The sequence below is a fragment of the Dermochelys coriacea genome, chromosome 3 (assembly GCF_009764565.3).
Source record: "Dermochelys coriacea isolate rDerCor1 chromosome 3, rDerCor1.pri.v4, whole genome shotgun sequence".
Lineage (NCBI taxonomy): Eukaryota > Metazoa > Chordata > Testudines > Dermochelyidae > Dermochelys > Dermochelys coriacea.
Window position 1 is genome coordinate 161,830,039 of NC_050070.1, and position 26,037 is coordinate 161,856,075.

The 26,037-nt window shown below is 42.2% G+C and overlaps 1 protein-coding gene across 6 annotated transcripts in view; it reads left to right on the top strand.

Moving 5' to 3' along the window:
• The window catches only part of SUSD4 (sushi domain containing 4), a 122,072-nt gene extending 97,062 nt beyond the window's left edge, over positions 1-25,010 (top strand). For 3 of the 6 annotated variants that reach the window (XM_038395829.2, XM_038395830.2, XM_043511718.1), the window contains 4 exons: positions 21,665-21,856; positions 22,250-22,394; positions 23,964-24,346; positions 24,903-25,010. In XM_038395829.2, the coding sequence (XP_038251757.1) occupies positions 21,665-21,856; positions 22,250-22,394; positions 23,964-24,346; positions 24,903-24,931 (749 nt within the window). In that variant the 3' untranslated portion in view covers positions 24,932-25,010. The other 3 variants (XM_038395826.2, XM_043511717.1, XM_038395828.2) reach the window with 2 other exon arrangements.
• Positions 25,011-26,037: the final 1,027 nt, after the last annotated feature.

The following is a 26,037-nucleotide window of genomic DNA, read 5'->3' on the forward strand; positions in this document are numbered from 1 at the left end:
GTTACTTGCATAATGTTTGCTCTGTCAGTATTGTAATCATAGTAGCTGAAGTTTGTAACAACAAAGACTGTTTATACTTAAAATGTAAAAACTATGTAATCTGCTGTCTTTCTAATGAAATGCTGAGAAAGTTAATGAATCTATATTCACATAAGGACAACCTGAGTAGCTGAAGCTTTCAGCACCATATCATTCTGAACTAAAAGCATTTGTAAATACTTTAAGTATCAAGTTTTATTTCAGCCTTCATGCCAGGTGTATGCACAATCTAATACTGCATGATTCTGCATTAAAAATATTGGATGTACTACCCAAAAGTACTGAAGTGTTTCTTATTTTTAATTAGTAGTCCAGTTTCCAAAATTCTAAAAGGGCTTTGTAATGTAAGGATTCCACCTACAGGAACTGACTTTCTGATCTAACATTCTAGAAATTTAACCACAAAACAGTCCTGTATAAATTATCTTTCTTTTATTTTTTGTAGTACATGAAATACACGTTACAGATAAAATTATTAGAAAGAGACTGCCTGTCAGATATCGTAAAAGAAATTACAAAATGAAGCAGGATTAGCCAGAAGTAAGTCTTTAATGTGTTAGTTAGGAGCTTTAAACCCCACAAACACAAATGTATGAAACCTGAAAATTTTGTATGTCATTTCCCTGTGCTCACTTAACACAGATGACAGTCTGAACTACCTTTTCCAGCTGTCGTCAAAGTACATGGCAAAACTCCCATTGACTTCATGGAACCTCATCTGTCCTCTGGAACCTCATCTGTCCTCCGTGAGTTCTCAAAGATAATTGCTAGTGGTTCCAAGATTGCTTCAGTACTTTAAGTACCCTATGATGAATTTCATCAGGCCTTGCTGACTTGAATGCATACAAACTCATTTAAATATCCTTTAACTTGTGCTTTCCTTATATTGGCTTGCATTCCTTCCCCTGTGTTGTTAATATTAGTTGAGTTGAGTATCTGGTCACTATTACTGTTTTCAGTGAAGATTCAAGCAAAATAGGCATTAAACACATCAGCCTTCTTGATGTCATCAGTTATTAGCTCTCCTTCCCCGTTAAATAGAGGGCTTGTGCTTTCCTTTGTCTTTCTCTTGGTCCTAATGTATTTTTAAAATATCTTATTCCCTTTGATGTCCCTTGGTGGGTGTAACTCATTTTGTGCCTTTCTGATTTTCTCCTTACATGCTTGTGCTATTCTTTTGTTGCTCCTCCTTCTGCACCTTGCAGTTGAACTAGCAATGTCAGCCCTGCTTTACAGATACCTACCATATATCACAACTGTATTCATATTGCAGTATTACCCACCAGCATTTTTCATGGAGGGGATATTCAAATAGCAAATTAGTCTCCATTTATTTCCATGATCAATACTAAATGTATTCTCATAACATTACCTGTTCTAGTCTTTTAATGAGAGATTGATTAAAAGCAAATAGTTGTTAGGAACTTTTACCAAATCTTTATAGTGCTCATATTTTTCTGTAAGCAGTTTTGCCTGTAGCTTCCTGGTTTTGACATACATTCTTCTCTAGGCTCCAACAATATGCAGACTGAATTTAAAAAAAGAAAAGCTATGGGCTCTTTAGTAAACCTTTCTCCAGAGTGGTACCAGACTTCATAATGATGATTGTTTCTAATTTTGGAAAATATTGATATAAAAGTGTTTCAGGAGGGCACCAAAAATTGTTCTTTCTGCTGCACATGCACAAACAGTTTTTCTTGCCTGGGCAGTTTCTGTGGTTGCATAATATTTGATTCTCCATCTGAACATCAAATTTCAGATCATATGGAGCCTGGCATCAGAGTAATCACACAAGTTATATCTGTGAATCTTATGAATTTTGCCTCTTTCTAAACTATTTAGGCTGAATACATTGTTGGTGTAACTCCAATGAAGTCAGTGGAGTTACACAGGGAAATATTTGGCTTTTTCTTTCCTTTCTGCTGATATAACTGTAGCATGAACATTTCTAATGCTACACTATAAAATTTACTTAGTGCTATAGCTGTGGGAATCTCAAAGCATTTTAGATACTTTACATATAGAATCAAAGGTTTCAGAGTAGCAGCCGAACTGGAAATGAAAAGAAACTATTAGTTCATCTAATCTATTTTCATACTGCTAGTGCAGGATTATTCCCTACAATACACTTTTCCAATCCAGTCTAGTTTTAAACGTTTCCAATGGAGCTTCCACCACATCCCTTGGGACGCTGTTTCACTGTCTTAAGGCTCTGGCTGTCAGAGAGGGAGTTTTTTCTTACAATTAACCTAATTGTTCCTTTTTCATATATATTGTATGGTAATTCCTTTATCCAGTGTTGACATGCAGCCACCTCCGTGGAGGAAGTATTACACACACATGCGCACACACACTCTGTTCATCTGATCTGGAAACTTGTTATAGTCAGAGCAGGTGGTAATGCCATAGTTAAGGTTGCTCAACACTTGCCATTATAAGATTCTATATTCAGTTGCTTATAATTCTTCTTCGAGTAGTGGCCCTGTGTGGTCCCACTTCAGGTGCACATGTGTCTCTCAAGCCCTTGATTGAAGATTTCTAGCTAGCAATGTCCGTTTGGCCTGTGCAATCGCCTTATGCCTCTTTATGGCAGACACTGAGGCTATATAGGGGTGCGCAGGGGAATTGCCCTCACTTCCTTCTCTGCTGCCTCACCAGTGTGCAAAAGGACAGATAAGTACTACGTGCCCCTTAAGGATTATGACTTTTTATTTTCCCATCCCCCACCTAACTCCCTAGTGATGAATGCAATGAATGAATGGGGTAGGCAGTACTTTTTGAGATATACCCGTTATGACAAGGAACAAAAGTGGCTGAATCTCTTTGGAGGAAAGTCTTACTCATCTGCAGCCCTGCAGCTCTGGATCGCAAACTATCAGGCAGTCACCAAATACAACCTCACTAATTACAACAAGCTCACAGCCTTTATTGAGTAGCTGCCTCATGACTGAACGGAGCAATTCCAGTCTGTAGTTGAGGAGGGTCAGCTATTAGCCCGAATGGCTTTCCAGACATCCCTAGATGCTGCTGCCAGATCCATCTCTGCGGTGGTAGTTATATGCAGGGTGTCATGGCTCTAACTTTTGTGGTTTCTGAGAGATGTTCAGAACGCCATAGAGGGCCTCCCCTTTGATGGTTATAGGCTTTTCCTGGAGAACAAGAATGACGCCCTGCACACATTGAAGGACTCCAGAGTTACCCTATGTTCCTTGGGCATTTACACAGCTACGAGCAAGAAGTGTTTTAGTAGCTCATGCCCTGTTCAGTTCTTGGGATATCGTAGATCTGCAGAACCCTCCAGAAAGAGACACAGGTTTCAGAGGATGAGGGCCCCCCAACCACCTACATGACCACCCAGGTGTCATCTAAACTGCAGTTTTGATAGGTTGGTCAAGAGTTTGAATTCTCCCACTCTTCTGGATTTGTGTCCAGTTGTGCCCTTCAGCCTGCCTCCCTCGCTTTGGAGACTGCCGTATCCATTTCGTCCAGGCTTGGGAGCAAATCACCATGGACCAATAGGTCTTGGAGGTCATGACATCAGGCTATACCATCCAGTTTGTCACTCCCTACCTTCCACTCCCCTTCCCCAGCCCTCTTCAGGGACCCCTCTCACAAGCTTCCACTAAGGCAAGAGGTGGAGTCTCTCCTCCAACTAGGAGCAATAGAACTGGTCCCTTTCCCTTACAAGGGCAGGGGTTTCTACTCAAAATACTTGCTAGCACCCAGGAAGGATGGACATTGGAGGCCAATCTTGGATCTAAGACAATTGAGTAAGTTTGTGATGCCTCTGAGGTTCAGGGTGGTAATTCTGGCAACTATAATTTCTTTACTAGAGAAAGGGGATTAGTTTTCAGCCCACGACCTACAAGATGTCTGCTTCTATACATCCATTGCACAGGAAGTACCAATGATTCACTACAGGCAGAGATAATTTCCAGTACCAGGTGCTCCCCTTCGGCCTATCCTCAGCCCCAGGGGTGTTTTCAAAGGCTCTAGCAGTAATGGCAGCTTACTTTTGGCAGGAAGAGATCCTGGTCTTCCTGTACCTTGATGAATTGCTACTCAAGGGCTGTTCCTTCGAAGCAATGTTATTGTCTACCCAGAAGGCCCTCGCTCTGTTAAACAGTTGGGCCTCCAGCTGAATGTAAAGAAATCCATGATAGTACCGGTACAGAGGGATGCAGTTTATAGGGGTGTTCTTGGACTCAGTGACAGCCAGAGCATATCTCCCTTTAGACAGATTTGTGACCTTGTCAGGACTGGTAGCGACAATTCAGGGAAGCTCTCGGACCATAATAAAAAACTGTCTTGAGCCATGTGGCAGCTTTTACCTTCATGACCAATTACACAAGGCTATGGCTCTGCTGCTTCCAGGGTTGGCTCAGAACTGAACTGCCTATGCTCCAAACAGGGACACCTTGGACAGGGCAGTGATGGTCCCTTTGCATGTACAGAATTCCATATCTGTGCAGGTGTCCCTTTCTGTCACCCAAGCCCATCAATGACTCTAACAACCGATGCATCGGGTTTGGGTGCCCATCACAATACCCTCGGAGATCAGGGCAAATGGACAGTCCATGAAACCAGTCTCCACATCAACCTGTTGGAAGTTAGGGCGGTCAGGAACTCTTGCCTCTATTTCCTAATGACAAAGCATTCAGGATCATGATGGACAAAGTGTCCTGCATGTTTTACATCAACAAGCAAAGAGGAACAAAATCCCCCTCCTTGTGCACCAAAGCTATAAAGCTCTGGAACTGGTGCATAGCCCACTGTATCCAGATTTCAGTGATCTACCTTGACTATGACTTGGAGCTGGACACTCAGGTTCTCCACAGCATATGCCAGAGATCGATATTTTCACCACCTCAGAGAACAGGAAGTGACCCCTCTTCTGGTCAAGGTCAGGGGGCCTGGTTCACCACTCCCCGGGGAATGGCCTTTTTCTACCTTGGAGGAAGGGTCTGTTCTATGCCTTTCCCCCAGTGCCCCTAATTCTAAGAGTATCGAACAAAATCAGGCAGGACAAAGCCAGAGTTATTCTCAGAGTACCTACCTGGCCGAGACAAGCTTATTACCCTTACCTGCTTCAACAAAATATCCAACCATTAATCAAGCTCCCAATCATTCCTCTTCTCCTGTCTCACGATGTGGGTTGCATGTTTCACCCCAGCTTGGTGGTTCTACACCTCAGGGTGTGACTCCTGGATCGTTCTCAGGAATAGAGGTTTCCTGCTCTATGGATGTGCAGCAGGAGTTATTAAACAGCAGAAAAACGTCAACCTGCACTTCTTCCCTGCAGAAATTTTTTTAAAAGTTGTCCAATGGTGCAGTCCATTTGTCCATTGCACCTCTAGCTGGAATTGGTTCCCCTTTCCCTCATCATAGATTACCCATTGGATCTGAAGACATCTAGGTTGTCCATCAGTTCAGCCAAGGTACACCTGGCTGCCATATCAGCCTTTCATCCCCCAGTAAAGGGATTCTCCATTTTTGCTTACCTGGTATCGTCCAGAATTATTAAGGGTCTGGGTAATCTCTTCTCCCACATTAGACAGACCACCCTGTCTTGTGACCTCAACCTGATTCTCAACCACCCAGCAAGACTTCCATTCACACCAAAGGTGACCTGATCCCTACTTCATTTATCTATGAAGGTGGCCTGGTTAGTTGAAAAATGTAAAGGAAATGGTGCTTCTTACTTTTAAATTAACTGAATCTACAATCCTAATTTGGGGAAAATGATTAAACTGTGAAACAATGTTGTTACATTTCAAATGACTGCACCTTCTTTGCATTGAAGAAATGTTTTTTCATCTTCATTGTCTTGAAGTTGATGCACCCTGCATTGTTCGTAGCATTGCAAGAAAAGCAAAAGAACAACTTGTAGTTTGTTCCTTTTTTGGTCTTTTACTATGACAGCCCTATGGATCAAGCTGAAACAAATCACCATTTTACACTTGCTGTGTCACCTGCATTCTTTGCAGAAACTCCTTAGCCTTTCCCAAATCAGCCAGACATCAGAACTTCCATGAAACCATAATTTTCTGCCCTCATGTTTCACATTTGTCCACAGATGGATGTTACATTTTATCCATTGTGTTGCAAATGTGTGAAGGATTAGAGAGGGGAAAGCAGATCAAGTTTCTCCCTCAGGGCGGTCTTATATTGAACTTTTAAATGTTATCTGACAGTGCATCTCTAACAGAACAAGAGCACTACGCTATCTCACCGGAGAGAGAAATATTACTTTGTGCATCAAGGACATATTTATTGATTTACAGTCCACTTACTGCCAACTCTGGGGCTGCTCCTCAGCTAGTGGAAATCGGTGCAGCACCATTGACTGCAAGTCATTGAAGTTCAGCTAGTACTAATCAGCATAAGATCTGGCCCTCTCACTATGCCTATAGAATCTAAAGTATATATTACATGCCAAATTGGTTTGTTCGCTTTTCAGGCAGGAGTCAAAGGTTCAGACTCAACTAGTTAATAGAGGAGACTATAAGCAAACAAAGGGCTGGAATTAGAATTATGTCACTAGAACTCTATGACGCTGGCCTTGTATGGTGATATCATGTAGAGATTACTGCATAAGTCTGCTCTGGTCTAATTCTAAAGCCCAAGCCAAGCACAGCTGACCCAAGAGTACCCAGATCGTTTTCAGAACTGACCCAAACCGGATATCTTCCCCAAATCTGTCAGAGCCACCACCTCATCCTAACAGGTTTCAGAGTAGCAGCCATGTTAGTCTGTATTTGCAAAAAAGAAAAGGACTTGTGGCACCTTAGAGACTAACAAATTTATTTGAGCATAAGCTTTCGTGATGAAGTGAGCTGTAGCTCATGAAAGCTTATGCTCAAATAAATTTGTTAGTCTCTAAGGTGCCACAAGTACTCCTTTTCTTTTTCACCTCATCCTAGAGGCTCAGCCTGGTAGGGTCTTCCCATGCCCAAAGTCTCTCTGATCTCCTCCTGCCTGTGGAATTGGCACATCAGTGGCTGTGTGCCCTTCTCCTGCCTTGCTGCATTGCACATGTTGTGGAGTGACTGGCACTGCGTCAACACTGTGCTCCACAGTGCAGGAAGGCAGTGGCAGCCAGCAGAAGCAAGGCACGTAACCTCTGCCACCCAAACCCCACAGGCAGGCGGAGGTGATCGGAGCTTACCTGACCAAGTCCAAGAGGTTCAGGTTGTTTTCAGACCTGACACTTGTAGTCAGATTCTGTCAGGTTGCAAGGCTCTAAGCTGCACCTCTCTTTCCTTCCTGGTGTCTCTGAATGCATTCCCTCAGGCCTTGTGCATTTACCTGTCCTGAGGCAGAATCATGCAGTCCTCCACTCTTTGACCAGATCCTGGACTACAGTACCCTGTGCCTGAGTCATGCTTACTCAGCAGATCTGGCTGGGTTCAGCACCTGTGGTCCTTCCCTTAGGAACTCTCTGACCACTAATGTATATAGTGACCGGCAGCTTTCTTAAAACTAAAGCACTGTTTATTTCACTAGTTAGGAACAAAGCATTTAGAGGAAAAAGGATTTAAAACCACAAACAGTCTGCACAGGTCAATATTCAGCATTCAGAAATTTTTTCGGCTCCACATCCATCATGCATGGCAGAAAACACTGGCCCAGAAAGATGGGCTTCCTGGAATATCCTTTTTGACATCAGCAAATTAAAGGCCTGATTTGGAACAGGGCTCCAGTCTGGACTCCTGCCTATGATTGTGGATGCAACTGATGTTGTTTGGACACGTAAGTACAGTAGCTGATTGTAGCTGCAATTCAAGTAGTGAGATGCCTAAATGACATCAATTACACATGCAAATAATTATGAATATCAAATTAAACTCAAACCCACAAATTATTTGCATCCACAAATTTTGAGCCTGAATAGCAAGACCAGGTATTGAATGTCTGGCCCTGGAGGTTTTAAAGAGACAATGCATCATCGGAGAGGTACTGAGTTCATTGGGGTACATGTTTACAGAAGGGAAAAAAAATCCACAGAAGATAGGTAATGTTGTGACCAACTAACACAGTACTTGCTGTAATTGCAACCCCAGTGCTCCAAACAGCATGTGCTCCTGGTACAGCATAAATGTATTCAAACATGATTCAGCTCATTTCTCTTAAATAAATAAATGGGCTCCATTTTGCAAAGTGCTGTGTCATCAACTCCCTAGCACCTCTGCAAGATCATGACAAAAATTTGTTGTTTAAATGAAAGCTGCACTTGTTTAGGTTATCACCTCTGTGCAAAATATCAGGAGGAGTGTGCCTTGCCATGTATAAACTGTGAAATGTATTTGAAACTACCAAGTTTAATTAAGATCAGCATTTCTCTGGTTGCTCTTCTGCAAATGGTTGCATTACTAATGACTGTGTCAAACCATACAGCTAAGGGTAGCCTAGAATTCCTCCTTACTTGTAAGGAGTTAAGAAGTTCAAATAACCTGGTTGGCAACTGACCAAAAGGATCAATGGGGAAAGAAGGTACTTTCAAATCTGGGAAGCGGGAGGCTTTGTTTGTGCTTTTTGTTGGGTGTTCTCTCTCCTGGGACTGAGAGAGGCCATCTCCTCCAACCAATCCTGAACCAGTCTCTAATATTACAAAAATAGTAAGTAAAGCCAGGCAAGGCATCTTAGATTATCTTTTGTTTTAGCTTGTGAATTTTCTTGCAGGAAGTTAACTACCCTGCCCTCAGGCAGAGGAAAAACAACAACTCCAGCTGCTCTCAGCTTAAAACCTCCCTGTTTCCAAGCAGCCAAAAAGAAGAAGAAAATTTTTTGTCCTTTTAAAATCCTAAAATCTGTGCTTTTGGTTCAGAATGATCCTACTACGCTGCCACCAGGTCAGGGTTCCCTCCCCATTCTGAACTCTGGGGTACAGATGTGGGGACCTGCATGAATGACCCCCTGAGCTTATTTCTACCAGTTTAGATTAAAAATTCTCCAAGGCACAAAACCCTTTTGTCCTTGGGCGGTATCCTGCCACACCAAGTGATTTAAACAAATATTCAGTGAGGGCCACTTGAAGCCCTATCTCCCCCAAATCCTTACACTCCCTTTCCTGGGGAGGCTTGAGAATAATATCCTAACTAATTGGTTACAAAGTAAGCACAGATTAACCTCCCACCCCACCCCCCCAGGTCTTAGGACACTGAAAATCAATCAGGTTCTTAAAAGAAGAATTTTATTTAAAGAAAAGGTAAAAGAATCGCCTCTGTAGAATCAAGATGGAAGATAACTTTACAGGGTAACAAAAGATTCACAAACATAGAGGAACTCCCTCTAGGCTTAGTTCAAAGTTACAAAAAACAGGAACAAACCTCCTTCTGGCAAAGGGAAAACTCACAAGCTAAAACAAAATATAATCTAACACGCCTTGTGTGTCTTTACTTACTATTTTTGTAATATTAGAGACTGGTTCAGGATTGGTTGGAGGTGATGGATTTCGGCCTGGCCTTTCAGTCCCAGGAGAGAGAACACCCAACAAAAAACGCAAACAAAGCCTCCCCCTCCCCAGATTTGAAAATATCTTCTTTCCCCATTGGTCTTTTGGTCAGTTGCCAACTATTTGAGCTTCTTAACTCCTTACAAGTAAGGAGGAATTCTAGGCTACCCTTAGCTGTATGGTTATGACAGACGACCATAGAGGCCAGTCTGAAAGTTCAGTGGGAGTTTTGCTTGAGTGGGGACTTGCAGAACTGAACCCATTATTTGTACCTCCAGTCACAGGGAAGGGGAGTGATTGTTAAAGGAGGACTGAAAGTTATTTCAGTGTGAAACTATTATAAAAACACAATGGGAACTGGTTTTGTAATCTTTCACTTAGGCTCATACCGTTGGTGTCATATTGATACCAATTTTCAGCAAGAAATTCGTTGGAGGCAAACCAGAAAAGCAGGTTTTCATTAAAACTTAATTATTCAACTCATTTCGCAATTCCTGCAAGGTGAAATATGCTGCTCACCATGTGAACTCTCAACTTGCTGTGCTGTATTAATGTAGCTAGTTATTCTCTGAATCTTACAATTTGTACTCAAACAGATGTTCTTGGAGATTATACAGAATTAAGACATTTTGGTCTAGTGCCTAGAGCAAATAGCTGGGTGTCAAGAGACCAGGATTCTATTGTGGACTACCACTGATTTGCTGTGTAACCCTCAACCAGTTGCTTAACTCTTCTATGTTTCTTTTATTCAGCTGTAAAATATATATACCATGTTGTGAGGCTTAATTGGCTAGTGGTTGTAGGTGCTAGAGAGATCTTAGGATGAAAGGTGCTATCCAATTGCATATTATTCTTGCATGTTCAGCCTTCTGTGATGGAATTTACTACTCACTGCTGCGGTGCCTTCTTGTGGCTCATCGGGGAATTAGCTCTTGACCATTCTGACGCCCCCTCCTTCAGTTCCCATCTGTAGAGTGTGTGTGTGTGTGTGTGTGTGTGTGTGTGTGTGTGTGTGTCTGGATTTGGGGTGCTCTCTCTTTGTGGCTTTGTCCTGGGAGTAGGTCACTATAGAGTGCCCCTTCCGGTGTATCCCTCTGGACAAACGATCTCAGGCAGTCTTCTGATCTGCTGGTCAGACTGTGTCACTTCCTCAGTGGCTGATAGGGGAACCCAGACCCCTCCGACACTATTCTGCATTCCAGCCCAGGGACTCTATGCCCAGCAACCACTGTCTGCTCCTGCTCCTACTTGTTGCTATTCCCTGGGCTCTTTCCTATTTTTTTTCTCCAACTCTGGCCCCCAGGGGTTACCAGTGGAGCTTCCTCTACTCCTTGTGGCTATTTCACCCCCTTTCGGGTTCTTGCCAGAGTCTATAGTCCAAGGGAGGATTCCAGGTTTATTCTCCTCCTAGACCTTCTCCTTGTCTTCTGCCAACTCCCCTCCCCTGCAGGTAGTGACTGCAGAGCCTCTCCCTGCCATCCTCTTTCTTTATGAGCCTTGCCCAGCTCCTCCCCTAGGTGGGCTTCATCAGTCCCTGGCTCTCCTCTAGGTGCAGCCTATCAGGTTAATTGGCCCTTTTTAACCTGCTCAGGCCTTGTGTGGGGTGGAGACCCCGTCATACTGCAAGATTCTTCTTGGTGCCTGTTAACTGCTTCCCATGATCAGTGTGATCGCCTCATACCTCTGTCACTTTAAGATGTATCTGAAGTCTTTATGCTATAGCCTTTACTGTTTGTGGTGATTTGTTGTTAGGGATTAGTTTGATTCAGTGTTGTTTTCGCTCTCTGGGGGAGGGACAATCTGAAAAATTCCTTGAAAGCACCTCTTCAGTGTCAAAGCACGAATTCCACAGGCACAAGAACTTTTCAGTTTGTCCCATTATAGCTATTACACAGCTGTGTGTACACTGGAAATGCATTCTGAGTAGTGGAATGCAAATGACGACACTGTCAGCCCCACTCTGCATCTGGAATGCCTACTCTTAGTAGAGACTCTTTTCGTGACCCTGGCAGTGTTTTTCATTTGCATATAGGAAATTGTTAATTTATTGTCATGATTAATAGGAACTTACTCTAATAAAGCTTCCTGCTCTAATCCTGTTTCATGAGAGACTGATTAGAAGCAAATTATGGTTTATGAAGCTGTTCTAGATCATTGTGGTTTTATAGTACTTGTTTTTTAAGCAATTGGGACTGCAGTTTCCTCTGTTCTCCAGCTCTCAACAAGTTGCAGACCAGCTGAGTCTGAGAATAAATCTGCTCTCCTACCAGTGTCAGACTATGTAATAAGTTGCGGAGGGACTTGTATATAATTTGAGATTTTTATTTTACAGGTGAGAATGAAAGATGTTTTAAATTTAATTAATTAAATCAAGCGGAGTGCCCCAAGTGTCAGTTCTGGGGCCGGTTTTGTTCAATATCTTCATTAATAATCTGGAGGATGGTGTGGATTGCACCCTCAGCAAATTTGCAGATGACACTAAACTGGGAGGAGTGGTAGATACGCTGAAGGGTAGGGATAGGATACAAAAGGACCTAGACAAATTAGAGGATTGGGCCAAAAGAAATCTGATGAGGTTCAACAAGTGAGAGTCCTGCACTTAAAATGGAAGAATCCCATGCACTGCTACAGACTAGGGACCGAGTGGCTAGCAGCAGTTCTGCAGAAAAAGTCCCAGGGGTTACAGTGGATGAGAAGCTGGATATGAGTCAACAGCGTGCCCCTGTTGCCAAGAAGGCTAACAGTATTTTGGGCTGTATAAGTAGGAGCACTGCCAGCAGATTGAGGGACATGATCATTCCCCTCTATTCAGCATTGGTGAGGCCTCATATGGAGTACTGTGTCCAGTTTTGGGCCCCACACTACAAGAAGGATGTGGAAAAATTGGAAAGAGTCCAGCAGAGGGCAACAAAAATGATTAGGGGGCTGGTGCACATGACTTATGAAGAGAGTCTGAGGGAACTGGGATTATTTAGTCTGCAGAAGAGAAGAAATAAGGGGGGATTTGATAGCTGCTTTCAACTACCTGAAGGGGGGTTCCAAAGAGGATGGATCTAGACTGTTCTAATTATTAGTCACTTGAAGCAGATGACAGAACAAGGAGTAATGGTTTCAAGTTGCAGTGGGGGAAGTTTAGGTTGGATATTAGGAAAAACTTTTTCACTAGGAGGGTGGTGAAGCACTGGAATGGGTTACCTAGGGAGGTAGCGGAATCTCCTTTCTTAGGTTTTTAAGGACTGGCCTGACAAAGCCCTGGCTGGGATGATTTAGTTAGGGATTGGCCCTGCTTTGAGCAGGGGGTTGGACTAGATGATCTCCTGAAGTTCCTTCAAACCCTGATATTCTATGATTCTATGATTTTCATGATCCTATAACTTACGTGATGCAAAAAAAAATAGAAAAAGTTCCCTTTTTTGCTTATTTATAATGCATAAAGAATTTCCGTTCCTCCCCTTTCCAGCTCTGAAAAAAGATATTTTTACGAGCTTGTTTTTGCATTAGACATATTAGTTCTTGTCTACTGATTTTTCTCCAGAAGTCTTTAGTCTCATGATATCATTCAACCAGTTCTCCATAAAGACTAAAATTGAAGTAACTGGCTGTTTTATTTTTTGTTTAAAGCACATATCTTTTTGTTTGTTCTTGTTACCACATACTCCTGACGAATTCTTAGAAGAAAAAAGGCTCTTTATGAAAGATTCTGACACCTATGCTCCTTCAGTTAAATATTAAGGTATAGGCACTGCAGTAATTTCTGTAGTGATACGTTATAATAGAGGAATATGAGGTTGGAGTTAAGGCTTCATGTTGTAGTTCAAGTGTGAGTAATACGGGTGTGTGTGTGTGTGTGTGTGTGTGTGTGTGTATAGGACACATGTTGGAGGTGCATGGTAGTTATCTGTGGAGTAGCTTAGTCTGTCAGATAGACTAGATACTGGATTGCGCAGGTTTGTTAAAGAATGATCCCTTCACTGGGCATTTGACTGAGTGGAGGTGGCGCTGTTGTTAGTGAAATGTTTTTTAGTGGCAATATTCATAAAGAAGCAGAAATGGGCACAAACATCATTTTTTGTTTCCTTTATAGGTTACCTTTAAAACCTTATTTTTCAAATTGTGCAGATGTTTACACTGTGATGTGGGTAATTGCCTTTGAGTCAGTATTTAAGAGACACTTTGCTCTACCCGCATCCTGGAGCCAACCAAAAGTGGGTGGGGCCATTCCAGAGTAATTAGGTCAGGCCACCTAGGAGAGAGAGGCTCCTTCAGCATCACTCCTGGGCAGATTGTATCGGCCCTGCTCCCCCTCCCCCAGCCAGAATTTAAAGCCACCCTTTCCCGGCAGAACCCCAAGGGGAGAGCAGCAATGGCAGCACCACCTGCCCTCTCTTGAGTGAATGCCTCTTTGGGGCAGCTGCACTCTACGCTCACTAGAACCAATCCACGCCTACATTGAAGTCTGATATGCAGGATGGCTGGGATGGGGCAAAACTTCACACTGGCAATAATGGTTCTGAGTATCCTGGTGAAAAATGACTAGATCTCCTGGCTCAAGTCTCCTCTCTAATGCTCCTTTCAGGGAAGTCAGAGTCCCTCTTTCAGGATGGTAGATTAGAGGAAGTCTGTGTTGAATAGCCCGCTCTCATTTCCTGTGAATGGGCAACTAATGACTTTCATTGCACTCTGGTAATGTGTACCAATCTGGAAGGTAAGTAATGCTCTTCCTCCTTGGTTTCCAAAGCCTATGACAGGATGATAAGCCTTGGGGAAGGTAATGAAACATATGCTTAGGAGACTGAGGTTTTCTGTGTGCCTCCTTCGCGATAAAATAGTGATTATCTGGTCACTGTGGAACAAATGTGAAAATCACCTTGTTTTTCTGTTGCCATCTGCTTCACATTAATTAGAGAGGGAAGGAGTTTTGCTGACAGTACAGTAGTAGACTGGCAGCTAACATCAGTTGAGTTAACATGAAGTCTGGTTGCCTTTCCTGTACACTGGGGAAGACTAAGACTGCTCGTGGAAGGGAAGAAATGCAGATGACTGGATTTCAAATATCCAGCTAGTTGGTGTGGCACAGTGTGTATGAGCATGACAAACAGGAGGGGCAGGAGAGGTTCTTCTCTCTCCTGATTTGTGCACAGATGGTATGCACTTTGCAGGCATGCCAGGATGTTTCAGATCTCCATTATTATCTAAGCGAAATGCGAAAAAGTGCTTTCCCTGCACTTTGCCCAGTGCAGCTTTTACTTGCACTGGCCTCGTTATAAAGACTGATCTTAATTCTTTTTCATCCTTTTAAAAAAAACAAGCAGGGATGCACAGCACATTTAGAACAAATGTTATTTTTGTTAAAAGAACCTACGTTTTGATTATGTTCCCCATATGAAACATTAAAAATCAGGCCATGCACAGGGATGTTCAGAAGGTAACCTAGCACAGACAGAAAAGCAGCTGGTAGTCTGACACAGGAGGCAGGCTGCTAACTAGAGGAAAAACATATTATTTGATTCAGATTCTGATTCAAAGGCAGAAGATGGGCTTCTGAAATGCCCTGGATCAACAGATAATAGTGCTCCTTTTGTCAGTCTTGAGTGTGAAAGTCAAGGCAAAGCTTGAATAATTTTCCTATCATTTAGCAGTAGCCCAAAGATTAAGCATACCAGCTAGGATGAAAAGTAGCTGTGTGATCATGCCCACAAAACTCTGATCCCTGCAGTTTAAGGAACTAAATTGTTGTGTACTGTTAATTGTAACACGTCAGCTTCTGTAACTTTAAAAAATGTAACACTACATCTTTCTTGCTTCCCCATTAAGGTTACTTGGAGTTATGTAAATGCCCAGAATCCCTCCTGAAGTTAGCAATGCCAAAAACATAGGAATAGGTTAACATCCTGTGGGCAAATCCGCTTGTCCACAATGAGTAGGAAGCAGTTCTGAGTGAATACCATCAACTTCTGTAGTGTCTAAGCCGGGGTGGGCAAACTTTTTGGCCTGAGGGCCACATCGGGTTTCCAAAATTGTATGGAGGGCTGGTTATGGGAGGCTGTGCCTCCCCAAACAGCCAGGCATGGCCTGGACCCTTCTCCTTGTCCCCTGACCATACCCGGACGTCCCATTCTTGACTGCCCCCACAGAACTCCTGCCCCATCCAACCACCCCTTCTGCCTGACTGCCCCCAGAATCCCTGCCTCAACTGCCCTCCGCTGCACCATCCAACCCCCTCCTTCCTGACTGCCCCCCAGGTACCCCTGCTCCCATTCAACCCCCCTGTTCCTGCCCTTTGACCGCTCTGACCCCTATCCACACTCCCACCCCCTGACCACCACCCCAAACTCCCCTGCCCTCAATCCTGCTCCCTGCTCCTTAATGTGCTGCTTGGAGCACCAATGGCTGACGGCGCTACAGCCATGTTGCCCAGAGCACCAGGACAAGCAGCTGTGACGCCCAGCTGGAGCCAGCCATGCCACTGCGCAGCATGGAGCACCAGGTCAGGCCACGGCTCTGCAGCTGCACTGTCCAGCAAGAGCTTGCAGCCCTGCCGCCCAGAGCATTGCACCGGCGGCGCAGTGAACTGAGGCTGTGGGGGAGGGGGAACGGCAAGGGAGGGGCCGGGGGCTAGCCTCCGGGGCCAAGAGCTTGCCGGGCAGGAGAGTCATGGCCCCATGCTGCAGCCGCTCCTTGGAAGGCCCTGAGGTGTGGGGGGAGGGGTGCAGAATGCTATGAGGACTCTGAGTGGCAGAGCAGCCCTGGGGCAACGGTAGAGGCTGCCATAAGGTGGAGCAACCACCCTTGCCTCCTCTCCCTGTGCCTTCTGCACTCTCTCTGTCAGGAGACGCAGCACAGAATCCAGCCCTGGGTATTTTACAGTGAGCTTCAGAAAATGAATTTGGTTCTAGTTGTTCAGCTTGGATGTACATCCAGCTTTGATAAGTTATAAATCAAAATAACTGAGTCAGACTAACAAGGAGAGGGACACAATTCTGGCCTGTCTTGACTGACTTGTGATGCTTGAATCACTCATATAGGAACCATCAGCCTAGCTGAGAATTAAGGACCTTTGTTCAGTTGAAGCAATTGTCCGACAGCCTCCCCCGACACCACACACAGAGTGGCATTCAAACACAAGGGCAAACTAATTAGCATGTATGGACAAATTTAAATTGTGACTCGTTATTTTGGTGTACCTCCATCTGCATTCAAGGGACTAGGTTCCTGAAAAAAACAAAACAATAGAAGATTTTTGGCATTGCTTGGTTGCAGAACTGAGCTACGAAAGATTCATTGATAAGCAAAGTTTGGGAACCTGGCACTGAGGAAAACTCACCAGTTGAGAGCAGGCATGATTTTTGTGTACACTTTAAAGTGGGATATATTCTGCCCTATTTCTTAACGGGGTGCTCTGCCCAGAGCCAGTGTATGAATCTCAAGCATAGATGCCAACTCCCGTGGGTGTTTTGGGGCTGGAGCACCCAGGGGAAAAAAATAGTGGTTGCTCAGCCAATCGGCTCCTCCCCCTCCCCCCAGCAACTCCTGCCCACCAATGAGCCGCATGGATCAGCTCCTCCACCACCCCCACCACAGTGCCTCCCATCCACCAATGATGCTCAGCGGTGTGCAGGAGGCACTGGAGGGGAAGAAGCGGGGGCAGGAAGAGGCGGAGTGAGCGTGGGGCACACTCAGGGAAGGGGTAGGGTGGGGATGGAGTAGGGGTGGGAAGACGCAGGGCAGGGGTGGGGTCTTGGGGGAAGGAGTGGAGTGTGGGCGGGGCCTGGGGCGGGGGGTCGAGCACCTCCCAGGGAAACCAGAAAGTCAGCGCCTCTTTAAATACTTCCTATGAGTTGCAGAACACCCTCATTGAAATCAATGGGAGTTGGGGGCACTCAGCATATCTCAGACTAGAGCTCTTAGCTCCTGCTGTCATTAAGAAAAATTGTAGAAGCCCATCACATCACACTGAGCTTCCTTAATTTCATTGACCAACTGTAGTCTTGAGTATCCCAGGAAGGATTTGTTTTGCTAGACAGACATGGTTTTTGTTTCTATTGTCAGGAGGAAAGGGTGGTTTATTTCTGGTTAACCATTTGGCTTTTCATCTGGAATGCACAGCTGCAAAACACCCAGCCTAATAATGAGCCTACTACAATCTGTGGCCATTGCCCATAACACCTGAATTCTCAGGAAACACAAAAATATAGAGGAACACGGCTCATTTGATCTTGGCTACCCAGTGTCACACATTTCAAAATCAGCAGAAGATAAGACATGAATCGCACATATGCCACTGAAAAGCTTTAAAGTTAAGAATTAAGAACTCAAAAACTGTCTTTTTTTTTTAACTCTCATTTTCAGAAAAGGTGATTTTAGATTCTCCAGGTTATAGGGTGTAATTACTGAAATGAAGTCTGAAAAAGCATTATGAAGTGCTGAAAATAATGAATCTACAGATATTAAAATGATTGTCACATTTTAAAAGTCATAATGTAAAAGGATTCTTCACATATGTTACAAATAATGTCATAGATTACTAAAGCTGAAAGAAGTTTTGAAGTGGAATTGCTTGTCTCTCTATGTTCTTTATTTATTTTTCACATTTCTCTGAGCTTGGACCATGAAAAAGGCTTGTCAGCTTCACTTTTGTTTGTTGTAATCAGTTTAGGGCCAATTTCATTTTGTTGGATCTCTCCTACACTAGCCCCAAGGCTTCAGTCTGTGGATTACAAACTCAGCGGTAGCGGTTTTTGTTTACTTTTTTTTTTTTAAATATGCAATGGAATTTTTCATTTTAGTTTCATGGAAACTTTGCTATTTGTCTTCAGTTTGGTAACCTAAATTTGGGGCCATATTTGATCTGATAGTGTCTGTTTAATCTGTAGAACACCGGTGTGATATACTGTACTAGTTTCTAACACACGAGAGCCTACAACAAACAATTTGAATAGCTGCAGAGTTTCATAGTGTTTTAATTATAATTAAGGTTTCAGAAATTTAGGACCCAATTCTATGAGGTGTCTAGTGCCTCCTGCTGCATTCAGATCTCTCTCTTCATTGGGAGGCAAGTGTGTTCAGCAGCCTCCATGGTCAGACCCTTAAAAATAGTGCTGTTTTAGGGCCTGCTCTAATGCACATTTGTAGTTCCTGGGAATCTTTCCATTGACTTGGATGAAGCTTTTAGTTATTTTTTATACAAGGTGGCTTGCGGAGAAAACTGGGAGTATGACAGGCTGCTCCGTACTTCATAATTAATTGATTGAAAGGGGTTGCTTGTAATGTAGCTTGCTTGCTTTGATTTGATAAAGACTTTATAAATCCTAAGGCTATTGATTACACCAGGGGTAGTCAATAGGTGGACCGTGGGCAAATCCAGACCACTGGATGCTTTTGAACGGACCGCAAAATCTTTCTATTTACTTGTTGTTGGTTTTATATTCTTTTCTCTGTAGTCTGGACCTTGACTATACCTTGACCAAGAAATTTGGACCTTGACAAAAATAATTAATTACCCCTGGATTACAAGTATCAATATTTTAGTTTGCAGACTTAAATATAACCATAGGCCTGTGTTCAATGCAAATTTTGAAGTGCATTGAAGATTCTTTAGTCTGGATTAGCATAAAATTCATTAGTGAGACATGCCTGAAGTGAAGGAAAAGCCCTTATTCTCTTGGGTAACTGAAATAATAATAGAGTACTGCCTAAATTAAGTTTAACTTGCTCATTTTCCGCTCCACTCTTTTCTCATCTGTTGCCCATAATAAGTATTTTAATAAAAAGAGCCATTGGCAGGCAAGAGTGTTTAAAACAGGTTCATTTCATTTTATTTTTTACCCAAGACAAATTTTCTACAAAGATAAAAAGGATTGTTTACAAAAGCTCTCGGGCAGCAGCAATATGAGTTTCCCTTGAAACGTGGAGGACGTTTACAATGGATGTGACACCAGCTTCAATTTTATCATTAGGAAAATAGAACACACTAAGATTAATGCTCTTGTTTTCAGGATTTAATAAAATATGTCTCCAATATAAGCAGGCTGTGACAGTATCATAGCTGAGTTGAGCCAGCAATGTATTCTTTTTAATCTTGCTGTTGAAAAATGCTTGGTTACTGGACCAACACAGAACACGAGAAGGCCAATGTTGTGCCTCCTGCATTCAGAAGATTGACGCAGCCCCTATTGTCATGGACTGGGGATTCTGAGCACCAGGAGAGGCAGCAGGTGTCATTACTTTAGATTAGAAATTTGCTTCTCAAAGCAGTTGATCCCTGTGATGAGAAGCTTTTTATTTTGCACATTGCTGGAGCAGTACTTTATATTGACACATCTCTGGCAGCCTGTTACAGCTTGCAAAGCTTGCTTTGAACCCAGCTGCAAAGAAGTTTAGATAGCCGGGGACTATAGGAAGATGGCAATAAATGTATGTAATAAAACATACCATGTCTCATGGTAGTGGACTGGATTGTTGCTTTCATAGATTGGTGCAGTAAGATTGTCCATGACACAGATAATAGGCATCTTCCCTTTCCATCTTGGTGTTCCTCCTTTGCACTACACTTAGAAGAATTGTTTTAGGCAGAAGAAGAGAGAGCTCTTCAGACCTTTTCTGAACTTCCTAATAAACATTCCTGCTTCCCCTAGGTTTAGTCCACTTTGGAAAGTATGCAAAGTATTGCCTTGGGTGTGAATCACTTGTTCTGGGTTTCACATTATTATTAAGCCTTGCTAGCGAAAATGCAAACAAAACTTGTCTTCAGGGTATGGGGAGTAGACAGTACTGCACATTGTAATCAGCCGCTCTTGAAGTTTCGTTTAATGTTTCCTTGTGGGCTTTCTTTCTTTCTTTTTTTGTTTAAGCGTTTAAATCCATTATTCATGTAACAAGATTCACAGAAAGAAGCAACTGAATTGTGATTTCAGTGGAGATTGTTTTAGAGAAATGGCATTTTCATTATTTAAATCTATGCAGTGAGTCTTTACTGCATAGCAGATGCATGAAATTAGCACAACAGCCTGTTCATGGGGCACTGATCCTGTTGGTTATTTTCTCTGAAGGGAAATAAACTGACCCTTTTAGCTAATTCAGACGCTTTAGGCTCTCATAATGCTCAGTTCAATATTGTAGTCATTTTATTAATCACAACAGCGACTTTGAGAAACAATAACCAAACCAGTGGTCAACTAATCTTATTTCTCATTTTTGGTAAAGAGGCTTCCTCTGCTATACAAAAAAGCAATGCATTCAAACACTTCAGCTACTGCTATTCTCTAAAAATGTTCCTTCATTTAATTCGTCCACCCAACAAAGTGCTTTTTTTCTTTCAATGTCTGTTTTAAAATATGTTTATATTGCAGTTCTTTCTTATTTGCATAGCCCTTTGCAGTCTGCTTTATTAAAAGCAGGGCCAGATTCTATCACTGTTGCATTTAATTCCTTACTTCCTGAGCAGACCGATTGAAATCAAAGGGGCTGCTCACAAAGTGAGGTGCTACTTGACTTGAGTAAAGTCCTCAGACTCTGACACCGGCTTTAAAATAATATATTTTAGGGGCTTTAATTGCTTTAGCAATATTACCTGTATTGTATCTATTATAGTATACTTTACAACTGGTTTCGTAGCATAAGCTGTTTAAGAATGGAATTATTGTTTTTAACTATTTCATAGTGTTAATGATATATGTATTAACAGGACCTTAGGACTGAATTCCAGCAGCCTAGTAAAGGTATTTGGCACAAAACCTCAGGATAGAAGGGGATTACAGAGTGGTAGTTTTCTGCTGTAATTAGGATTTGCCTCCTTTCACTTTTATCACCTCCCCCTCCCCAAAATAAGGTCCCACAAAAAGACCACATCTTAAGCCACATCATCATGATAAATGCCACCGAGTTCTGGGGAGGAGGTCTTGAGGTATGGCCTGCATATTTCTACCATGTGGTTTTCTGACCTAGCTATGGACACCACATTCCTTCCCCCACACTGCACGAGAGACATGTGACAATGGTCATTCATGGTCAGAATTCAGGATTCTAGTAGCTTTAATATGGTTTGGGGTTCAATTATACAGGGGGGCAGTATTTGGTCCTGTGTACAGTGTTGTATCAAATCCATACACTGAAGATACTCTGTATGAAATGGTTGCTGCTGTTGTTGACTCTCCTTTTTTCTTTTTGCCCAAGTTTGTCCACTACCTCCTATGGTGATTCATGGAGATTATATTTGCCATCCGCGGCCTTGTGAGCGTTATAACCATGGAACTGTGGTTGAATTCTATTGTGATCCTGGTTACACTCTTACCAATGACTACAAATACATCACCTGCCAAAATGGAGAATGGTTTCCCTCAGCTCAAGTATACTGTGTCAAAACAGGTAAAAATAGCCTAAGATCACAACTTCTGAAGAAGTTTACCCTTTATTTTAACAGTATAATCACAGGCTGACATTACCTGTCGAACTACATTTGTGTCATATTTTAAATTTTACAGGTTCATTTTGAAACATTAGTAAGATGTAGTTATTTTCTGCTTTTATGATCTTGAATTTTCAGCGGCTAGTTTCACAAATGCTAAAAGGTGCATATTAAATGTCTGCAAGATCTTCTTTATTTTGTTTGTAAATAAATCCAGCTTATAAACACATTAATAAAAATAGCATGGAAGACACTGAAAGTAGGGATTTTGGGGTCTCTGAGCATTACTGCAATATAAATATGAAACAGCAACAATAATCTAATGCAACTATTTTATTGCCCTTTTGCTACAGAGCAAACCTGGCCAAATGCACAGGAAACCCTCCTTACTACATGGAAAATAGTGGCATTTACTGCTACCAGCGTTCTATTGGTACTTCTGTTGGTTATTCTAGCCAGGATGTTCCAGACCAAATTTAAGACGCATTTTCTTCCAAGGTTGGTACTGTAGATGGAGGGCTTTAATTTAGTTATTTCACTAATGGAGAGGAAATAAAATGACATTGCAAATATCTTCTTTTCTTGCGTTGAACAATAAATAACAGAGGGAATGGGGAGATATCTAGACAACCCATGGTTTTGGGACCCCTGGAATTCCATAGTACTGTTCTGGCCTTTTCTAGGGCAAAGAGAAGAGGCAAAGTTTGCCAGATTCACTCTGGATGCAATTATAATAATTGCTAAACTGATACTGAGAGTATTGTCTTTGATTGGATATACTTACAGGTAGAAGCCACATATTTTAATATGTCCATTTTGGGGGTTGGGGAGTAGGTTCTTTAAATATATTGGGCTTAGTAGTGTAAACTTCAAAAACACTGTTTTTCTCAATGGAAATATTTTTTTAAAACTTCATTGAGGTCTCCATTGAAACTCCTCCAGGATGTTCATTAACTAATTCACTCTCTCACTCACCACTGTGCAGACATCACCTACCTGCTATTAATGCTCATGCTATTCCCTGCAGACAGGGAGGTAAATATTATTACCCTTCCTTTACAAATGGGAAAACAAAGGTTTGTGGGTTAAGTGACTAGACAGGTCTACATAAGTGAGTTGGTGTCATACCTTAGTTCAGGATTTCTGGGCTCAGGCCTGTGCTTAGACTGCTAGACAACATGTTTGTCTGTCTTTCTCTGTGTGTGTTTCTTTTTTACGTCATTTATAGGAATGAGAGATGGGAAAGATATATTAGGTCAACTAGTCTGTCCCTGTTCTAGTGTAGATGATGGACTAGTTCACTTGAATTATATACGCAAGTGAGAGAGCCTCTAGATTTGAGGCTGCTCCAGTGGCAGGTGCCCTGGCCTGTATTCCTCTGACTTGCTGAAATAGGCTTCTGTCTTCCTCTTTCAGATGTTCCCATATCCTAAAAATACATGGGACCTCGTGAAACTCCATTGTAATCTAATTCACATTTTTGAGATTAACCGATCCAAAATTTTATAGCCTGAAAAAAGTGGTTTGCTTGAAAATATCCTCTTAGTAGTGCCGGGGGGTGGTGGGGAATGTGCATCATTCCGAACTGAGGGCAAAGCGAGCTCAAAATCTCAACCCCAAAGCTTGTGTCATCCAGCAATTATCAGATCAGTATAGTTTTGCATGTGCTGCAAGTACCCTACCCCTTTAGCTCCAGTGCTGATCTCTTCAGGGATTCACACACTTATTGATTCACCCCGATTTTGGGGTATGATTCTATATCCCTGGTATTTACTCTGCATGGGACAACAGAGACTGCTCCTTATCGCTACCTCAGATCTGCTTTCCTTTCCTTCTCTAAACAATGCCTCAGTTCTGGCTTTGTTTATCTCATCATAACAAATTGCACACACCTATCAGTCTTAGCTGATTTCTGCAGATCTGTGAAGCAGATATTCCCGTGAATGTTAACGACCTTGTATAGCTCCATTTCATGTGATTAGAAAATATTACATCTTGAAGCGGTTGCTTCAAGATGCTATTGAAATGTTCAAAGACTCCATGATGATCTGTCTTTGTTTGATGTAGAGGTGCCCAGGAGAGTTCCACCAGCGACCCTGACTTTGTGGTAGTGGATGGTGTTCCTGTCATACTCCCTTCCTATGATGAAGCTGTGAGCAGTGGTTTGAATGCGTTGGCACCGGGATACTCATCTTCTGCAGGCCAGGGGCATGTTTTCCAGTCAGAAGATCAGAACCCTCCAGCTTATCCTGGCCCAGGAGAGACAGACACATTACCTGCTGAATTTGAGAGCTGTGATAGCATATCAGGCTCCCCTGAACTTCTCCAAAGTTTCTATTCATCTTCTGTGTGCCAAATGTGCGTGCATCCTATTTCAGATAGAACTGAGGTGATCAATAGCACCACTGGGGAGGCTGCATCCACAAGCCCAAGTATCGATATTGCAGATGGTAAGTTTTGCTTGGATATGTTACATGGGATGTGTGTCAAAGGTAATGGTCAATAAATACAATCCATGTGCTTGTGCTTCAGAGCAGGAATTAAGCAGGAATTTTTTGCAGTATACATGTTGTTCTTTATGCTTTCTTCAAAACAAATTCTTCGGTACTTTTTAGGATCTCATCTCCCCTACCCCACCAGGCTAAGCCCTAGCCAGGTTTGTGGCAAGGGGGGTTGGCTCTCCAGGAATGGAACAGGGAGGAATCTTCACCCCCAAATCACACAGTGGCAACAAAGCCACTCCTTGGAGAGTTTTTCCTTGTTTGTTTTGGAGTGAATGGAGGTTTAGTTGGCTAATTCCAGGCGTCAAAATAGAAGCGGGTCTTGAGGAGGGATCAGACTGGGGATGATATTGTATGTTTTGCTCAGGTACAGCCTTTCATCATACACTATTTGTATGACAGGTATCATCAACTGGTAGGTGTGAGATGGCACTCTGCAGGCAAATAAATTGACCTACACAGTCTACAAGCTAAAGCCAATAATTCTTTTTTTTTTTTCCCCTAGAAATTCCATTGATGGAAGAAGACCCTTAACCAGCACAAATTTTGTTCATTACATGATCACACTGGGCAAAATGAATCATGCACATATATATACATACAGATAGAGAGATAAAAAGACTATTTAAAGATTGGAGGGAGGGTATTTTTTCTATTTTTTGATCTTCCATGTGATGTCACCAGATTGTGTGCACATGTTAATCAACTGTGTGGTTAACAGCATCAGCAATTGAACAGCAGGTTTGTGAAATGAATCCTGGGGATTTGATGAGACCATTTGTAGAAAAAGAACTGTGAATTCTTGGAACTGAAATTAACGTATCTCTGCATCGCAGGAAGTTGGATGATTCTGTAGAAACACTGTTGAATTTTGATACAAGTACTTACTGCCTCATAAAAGCATGTCAGATTGTGTAGATTTGCTTACAAAGGCTGCTCTATACAATCTGTGGAGCCTGGTTTATGAAGGATTATTATAATTTTTTAAAAAATCAGTGTTGAAATCTGAAAAAAGAAAACAATCTCCTTTGAATATCCTGATTAACCAGGCTTTTAAGAGGAAGCCATTGTTTTTTCTTCCTAATGTCATTTCAGACCTTGTCTGCAGAAAACATAACAGAAGAGATGGGATTCATATAAATTTTGACATTATGATAACAAATATATACATACACCCTCTTTTAAAGAAAATTAAAAAGAAAGGGAAAGACATGATCTGGAGATTTTTTTAAAGTAAAGTAGGATTTATATAATATATAATGTACAAGGTAAAGTATCAATATTTATATTTATGCAGCACTTATACATTACATTTGATAAACCCTGTTATTTTATTAATGGATTTAGAAAGTGTTAAAATAACAAAGTCATGATGAAGGGGGTGTTGAACTACTGTCTTGTTTCCCCATTTCTTACACCATCCCATACAAATATACATAGGTTATTCTACGGCCAAATCCCAAAGCACTACAGTGTCCCTACTGTATAGGGTAGTACTCTGGGTCATTACTGTAGAATACCATAGTACTTTTTTTTTTAAAAGGGGCATTACCTGTATTTCAGTCCTTTTCTGAGTGACCAGCCTGTATCCAGTTGACCTTCATAGAGCTTGTTATTATTAACCAAGTGCTCTGCTACCA